The 7057-nt window shown below is 33.1% G+C and overlaps 1 protein-coding gene across 1 annotated transcript; it reads left to right on the top strand.

The window, feature by feature from the left end:
* The first annotated feature begins 2781 nt into the window (after positions 1 to 2781).
* On the top strand, positions 2782 to 5510 carry LOC143567818 (serine--glyoxylate aminotransferase-like). The gene is made up of 6 exons (XM_077054128.1): positions 2782 to 2931; positions 3752 to 3958; positions 4107 to 4391; positions 4476 to 4842; positions 4927 to 5137; positions 5208 to 5510. Exons 2-6 carry the CDS (start codon positions 3754 to 3756, stop codon positions 5343 to 5345), a joined length of 1206 nt encoding a protein of 401 aa, XP_076910243.1. The 5' UTR covers positions 2782 to 2931; positions 3752 to 3753; the 3' UTR covers positions 5346 to 5510.
* Positions 5511 to 7057: the final 1547 nt, after the last annotated feature.

Genomic DNA, 7057 nt, shown 5'->3' with positions numbered 1-7057 from the left:
ATCCCCCGATCGTGCATGGGTCTCAGGTTGCTTGGATCTTGTTGTTTGATGTCAATCTTTGGACACCAAGTTCATGGTCTAGCTGTGGCACTGGCATCGGCCATGATGCCTATGTTCGTGATTCTTCTAATACTTTAATACAATTTTTATACTTAACTCCGTCTCCATATCTATAATTAAACAAAAATTCATTACATTTTTTTGTTCTCTTTTTCAATAAAATAATATTTTTTTGTACTCTTATCATTATCTTTACCCTCTTCTTTACTCACAACCATTTTAAAAAAGAACATTTAAAAAATTATAGTGCGAGCAACGTTTCTCCATTACTTATGAACAATGACATATTTTTTTTTCTTATTCACTTATAATCACTTACAACTATTCTATATAACATACAGGGAATTCATTCACGATGTGTAAGCTCTTACTGGACAATATTATTTGTAACATTAATGACAAAACCAACGTTGGTTATTTCGATTTACTACTACATGTTTTGAAATTGGAATTTAAATGTGTATTTAAACCGATGAAGCAACACTGATGGATGCAGAATATAAAAAAAATGATTGAAACTTCAAAGAGTTGTTCCAAAAATAGGTGTTTGTTTGTCTCCCACAATTGAGGGTGTGGCTTAAAACCATCTTCTGCTCTATCACTTTATCTTTCTTATCAACCTCATATTTCCCTTTTTAAAGGCTAAGAATCAAGTGGACGCTAATATTCGCATGCTCTTAAAACATGGTATATGCAAATTGCAATACTAGATAGTAAGGCTACTGTTTTATAAAACAAGTGTAATTAAGATATTTTAAAAAATCCAAAGTTAAATATTTAATTCAATATATATATATATATATATATATATATATATATATATATATATATATAGGATCAGGATCATGAGAGAACTTTTTTAAAATTGAGAACTATGAGAACCATTTTGGACCACAAAAAACCCAAAAATAAAAAAAATCATAAAATAAAAAAAAACACAAAAATGAAAAAAGTAAAAAAACCAAAATTCTTATTTTAACATCCCGGTTTCATAAAACAAAAAAAAACTTGGTTTAGCCAAATCATATACACATATGTATAATATATACATATATGTACATTTACATGATTTTTTTATACATATGTGTATAATTTAAGATAAATTATAGTGTACATATGTGTATATTACGTAACTAAAGATTAAATAAAATTATACATATGTGTATAATACGACGTTTTTTTTAATTTTTTTAATGAAACCGGAATGAAATATAAGAATTTTGGTTTTTTTACTTTTTAAATTTTTTTATTATTTTTTGTTGTATGATTTTTTTAAATGTGTTTTTAATGGTCTAAAATGGTTCTCAAAGTTGGCGTAAATGACGATATTTAACTGAACTTTTCTAACCCAGTTGGCGTAAATGACATAACGTGTATGAAAAAAATGTTTAAAGGACACCGCCTGCAAATAAACTATATAAAGGACACGAACCGTAATTTGACTTTGTTTAAAGGACAAAATTTGCAATTCTGTCTATTTATTTTAACAAGAAGTTGAACATTGTTTTTCAAAAGTACTAGCGCGTCGTACAAAACAGGTTTGTAAGAGTTAAATATAAACGGAGTTGTCTCAAACACGAATTATATTTAGGTATTATCTTTGTTAATATAAATAATGATAACTATTATTATTATTATTATGTTTAATATAGTGAATCAAATATACACTTATAAATAATATATTAATTACTATTAGTGTTTACAAAAGACAATTTATTAATTATTTTTTTGAATGGTGACTTTCATAGTGGTTGAATAATCAGTCACAGCTCTCGGAGAGAGCTCCAACCGTCTCACTCGGGCCAAGACTATGTTGTCTTAACCGAGTCCACGCTTGACATCCGAGTTTGACTAGGCTTAAATAAATGTTTATTACTTAAAGTAGATGCATTGTGACTCTTAAAACTATAATTTTCAAATGTTTTTAATATAATAGATACATTCATTAGCAAATATACTTTTAGAATAAAAGAAAGTGTAATTTAAGTTTGTCTGTGTGGTAAACATAGTCATTAAATGCGTTAGGCACACTCAAGGCACATAAGCCTTACTTGAGGCCTAGACGTAAGGCGCAAAAAAGCTAGAGCCCGAGGAAAAAAAGACGCACTTAATAAAAAATTAAAATACATTATGCGTATGAAAAAGAATATTATTTATCAAATAAAATAAACAAAAGCTATTGTATAATATTTAATATCATCTAATTAGTACCAAAAGTTTTAAAATAATCAAGATTCAAATATAATTTCAAAACTTGACTAACAAAATGTATTAATATAATGCCTTTGAACTCTCCTAAATCTAGGTTTCAATAGCACTCCTTGCGTTTCTTTTGCTCAACCTTTATCTTCTCATGTATTTGGCATAGACAATGCCGAATCACTCACCTAGGAACTAGAAGCGCATTTCTTCAGCCTCGCCTAAAAATAAGCCTAGATGCTAGAGACGAGGACTTTTAATAACTATGGTGATAAATTTAACATATTAAAACTTTAAAATTTCACAAGCCTTGTAATATTACAAGCTATAAATAATAATCCAGTGCAAATTTAAAAGTACAAAAATCAAACAAAATTAATTATTCAGCAATTTCATTTTGGATTAAAAATATTAAAACTACTTACTAACAATATTTAACCTATGAAATTATGAAAATATTATATTCGAAATGATGAGGTGTCAAAAGCATATACATACATACCATGCATATGGTATTTTAGCCGTAGAATTCAAAATGAGGCTCACCAAAGTTCTTATCTGCAACTGGTGGGACCCACATCATCACCCGGGCATCTTATAAATTTCATTTCCCCTCATTTTTGGATTTTTCATCTTCCTTCCACAAAGATTGAAGACACAAAACATCATCAGGTAATCACTTCACTTCACTTCACTTCTTTTTTTATTGTTTTAATGGAACTTTAGTGTTTATATTTGATTTGTTGATAATCGTACTACTAACAAATTAACATGTTATTTATGAAAAGTAATCTTAACCAAGATCACCACTATCTATATCAATTCGAGAATTCGATCGGTGAATTTTAAATATGTTATTATAGTTAACATCAGACTGATTATCTCAAAGAGGTGTTTAAGACACAAATATAAGACTAGGCATGAAATTTATTGAGATTTAACTTAGAAACCAAAAGTTATAGCTTCATTAATTATTGGCAAGTTGGTTATATATGGAAAGCATGAAAGAGACGATTTTCAATCTTTAACCATCATTCAGGTGTATGGTGGAAGAAAATATAAACATAAGCTTTCTACTACTGTTAAATATAGGACAAAAGTTGAGTCTCTTGAACGGGATCAATGGTATATGTATATATAGAGTGTAGTTGTTTTTTTTTTATTTTTGGTTTTCTTGTTTTACCTTGTATATGTATCGTGGATTCTCTCTTTTTACTTGGTTTATGCTTAAGCTTTTGGTAGTGAAAGTCACCTTCCAAAAAAATATTTTAATTTAGAAATTGCTGACACTTGGGTTGTAGCCCAGTGGTAAGACGCAAACCTTATTTTTGGTGAATATCCATATTCAAACTTGCGTTAGGTGATTGAATAAAAATAAGAAACGTGTTCAAAAACATTTGGAAAATTCCTATCTGGAGACTTAATTGTTATGGTTATATTCTTAGCTAGTTAGTCAAGGTTTTAGTTTTCTAATTTGCTTTCGTGGAAGCAGAGATGGACTACACTTATGCACCTGGAAGGAATCACCTGTTTGTTCCGGGACCTGTGAACATCCCGGACCAGGTGCTTCGCGCAATGAACCGAAACAACGAGGACTATCGATCTCCTGCAATCCCTGCATTGACCAAAACTTTGATTGAAGATGTAAAGAAGATTTTCAAGACCACTTCTGGAACTCCCTTTCTTATCCCAACTACAGGTCAGTTTATGAGCAGGCCAATTGTGGGCCCCATTAAGAAAACTCTTTTAACTTGTATCCCATTTTCCTTAACCACTCATACAATATCTTCAATTTTAAAATCATATTAAATATAGTAATTAAATATAATAACACAATATGTATGCAGGTACTGGTGCATGGGAAAGTGCACTTACAAATACACTATCTCCCGGAGACCGAATCGTGTCATTCATAATCGGTCAGTTCAGTTTGCTTTGGGTGGATCAACAGAAACGCCTTGGGTTCAATGTTGACGTGGTGGAGAGCGAATGGGGCCGAGGTGCTGACTTGGATGCTCTAGCATCCAAACTGGCTGCAGATACTGCTCATACTATTAAGGCGGTTTGCATCGTCCACAACGAGACTGCCACTGGAGTTACCAACAACTTGGCAACCGTAAGGAAAATACTCGGTAAAATCATCAACACCAAAAACACATGATCTCATGACCATTCGTGCATTACATGATCTAATTAGTATATTTGATGAGTGCCAGATGAGTACCAGCACCCCGCGCTGTTTTTAGTGGATGGTGTGTCATCAATCTGCGCATTGGATTTCCGCATGGATGAGTGGGGTGTTGATGTGGCATTAACCGGATCTCAAAAGGCACTTTCTTTGCCAACTGGTGTGGGGATCGTCTGCGCGAGTCCCAAAGCCATTGAGGCTTCCCAATCAGCCAAATCACTAAGGGTTTTCTTTGATTGGAAGGATTACTTGAAGTTCTACAAGATGGGTACTTATTGGCCATACACACCATCTATACAGCTTTTGTATGGTCTTAAAGCGGCTCTTGAGCTCATTTTTGAAGAAGGGTTGGATAATGTCATTGCAAGGCACACTCGCCTTGGTACTGCCACAAGGTTTACATGATTAACTGATTTGTGTTAAGTGTGCTTTTCTTTTAATGTTGTTGTTATTCATGGGTTTATATCACTACATTGCAGGCTGGCTGTTGAAGCATGGGGGTTGAAGAACTGCACCCAAAAGGAGGAATGGTTCAGTGATACCGTCACTGCGGTTGTTGTTCCTCCATACATTGACAGTGCTGAAATTGTTAGAAGGGGATGGAAGAGATACAACTTAAGCTTGGGTCTTGGATTAAACAAAGTAGCTGGAAAAGTCTTCAGAATAGGACATCTTGGCCACTTAAATGATGTGAGCATTACATGTCAGAAGCGGTCTTTTTGTGCATGTTTTGGTAAATATGTGTATTTTTTTTGTGCAGTTGCAACTGTTGGGGTGTCTTGCAGGGGTGGAGATGGTGCTCAAGGATGTGGGTTACCCTGTGAAGCTCGGGAGTGGAGTGGCGGCTGCGAGTGCATACCTACAGAACAACATCCCCATGATTCCATCAAGGATTTGAATTCTTATGTAACTGCTACTCTGCTCTTATTTGCTTGTTTAAAACATGTCATTATGTTTGTAAATTCTTGTGGTTGTTCTTCATCACATCTCATATTATGTTATGTGGCTTTAATTTGAGATGCAAAACTTATATATGATAAACCCAATTTTCATGTACCATCCACATGTTCTAGTTGTTTAGATTTAATATCTTTAGAGACTTACAAATAACAGCAATGAAGAAACTGAGGAGATTAATTATTAGTTTGAAACCAAAAATTGTTAGAATCTAAACTAACTCATATGATAAATTAAGCTTACAAGATTTTTGAATTAAAACTAATTAAAGACATGCTTAGCCAAAACTTTGGAATAATCCAACTTTAAAGTATCGACATTGCATAAGCTTTTGAGCTATGTGGGATGTCACATTTTGTCTTAAGTTGAAATCCTGCTGAAAACTAGAGATCTTAAGTTGAAACTTTATATTAGACGAAGATGCCTAAAATAATTTCATCCAACAGAAGACCCAATGCTGAAATCTTTCTCTCCTTGAACATTAGGCCACACGTAGTGGGCGGCGAATCCGGGCGACAAACGGTGAAGAAGGGCGAGAACACCGCCCCCTTGCGAATTGTGGAGCGATAAAGGAGGGGGGAGGTATTTATCGCCTGCTTTTTTTGTATATATATTAATATTATATATGTTTGTGAGTGTGATATATATATATATATATACACACACACATGTTGCTGACTGGGCGCCACATGGCGCAAAACGCCCCATTTTGTAGCTCATCCACTACACATAGCCTTATAGAGTTGAGTCGGGAAATAATAAGAGAGGACGGTCAACCATATGAGTAGAATAGGATGTATGATTTCCAAAATATATGGTAATACCGTCCCACCCCATGTAGGTAGGGTGAGCAACTTCATTCCATAGCAAAGGTTTACCACAAAAAATTGATTCCTTCTTTACGAGTGTTGTACTGTTGAAGAATTAGAATGAATTAATAAATAATTTATCACACATAAATACCACAAACCCGCCACCGTTTTTATTAACTCAAACCTTCACCATTTTTTTTACTCAAATCCTCAGTAGCTAATTTCTCAATCGATGATCTCACAATATTCATGATGCTGGACTATTCTGATAATGATACTTATTTCAAACTAGTAGCACACAATTTTTCAAAGATCTCATCGAGTAAGACGAGGAGCAAGACATAACAACATCATCGAGTATTCCTAGAAAATCGTTCGATTTGATCGTGGAAAAGGATCATTTGGTTTAAATTGTCGTATTTTACTTTTTCTATTTGAATTGTCATATTTTATATTTCCAGTTTTCAATTACCTAATATTTTAATTTTAGTGAAATTTTAATTTTAATTATTTTTAGTTTTTAATTTATTTTAAATTAAAAAAACAAAAATTCTAGGATACTTGTGGATATGTGTTGCTAGTAATTTTTCGGGTTGTTGATACTTGAGGATAGAAATGAGGTGACAATGTATGATTGACCGATACATGGATAATACTCATGAGTCCCCATTCCCCTTAATAATATGTGTATTTTGATTATGATCATTAAAGTTAGACAACGTATAGTGGAGGGCCTATATTGGGGAAAAAAATTTACACGTGGTGTCACGTAAGCATGGAGGACAATTTTTCATTTTAGGGTATAGTGGTTTGTAGCCTAATATTGCCCCATTACATCGCC

The sequence above is a fragment of the Bidens hawaiensis genome, unplaced genomic scaffold (genome assembly GCF_021521415.1).
Source record: "Bidens hawaiensis isolate Kalapana, Puna unplaced genomic scaffold, B.hawaiensis_p1.1 tig00023643_1, whole genome shotgun sequence".
Lineage (NCBI taxonomy): Eukaryota > Viridiplantae > Streptophyta > Magnoliopsida > Asterales > Asteraceae > Bidens > Bidens hawaiensis.
The sequence above is the reverse complement of the archived record's forward strand: the minus strand, read 5'-3'. Positions and strand labels throughout refer to the sequence as shown.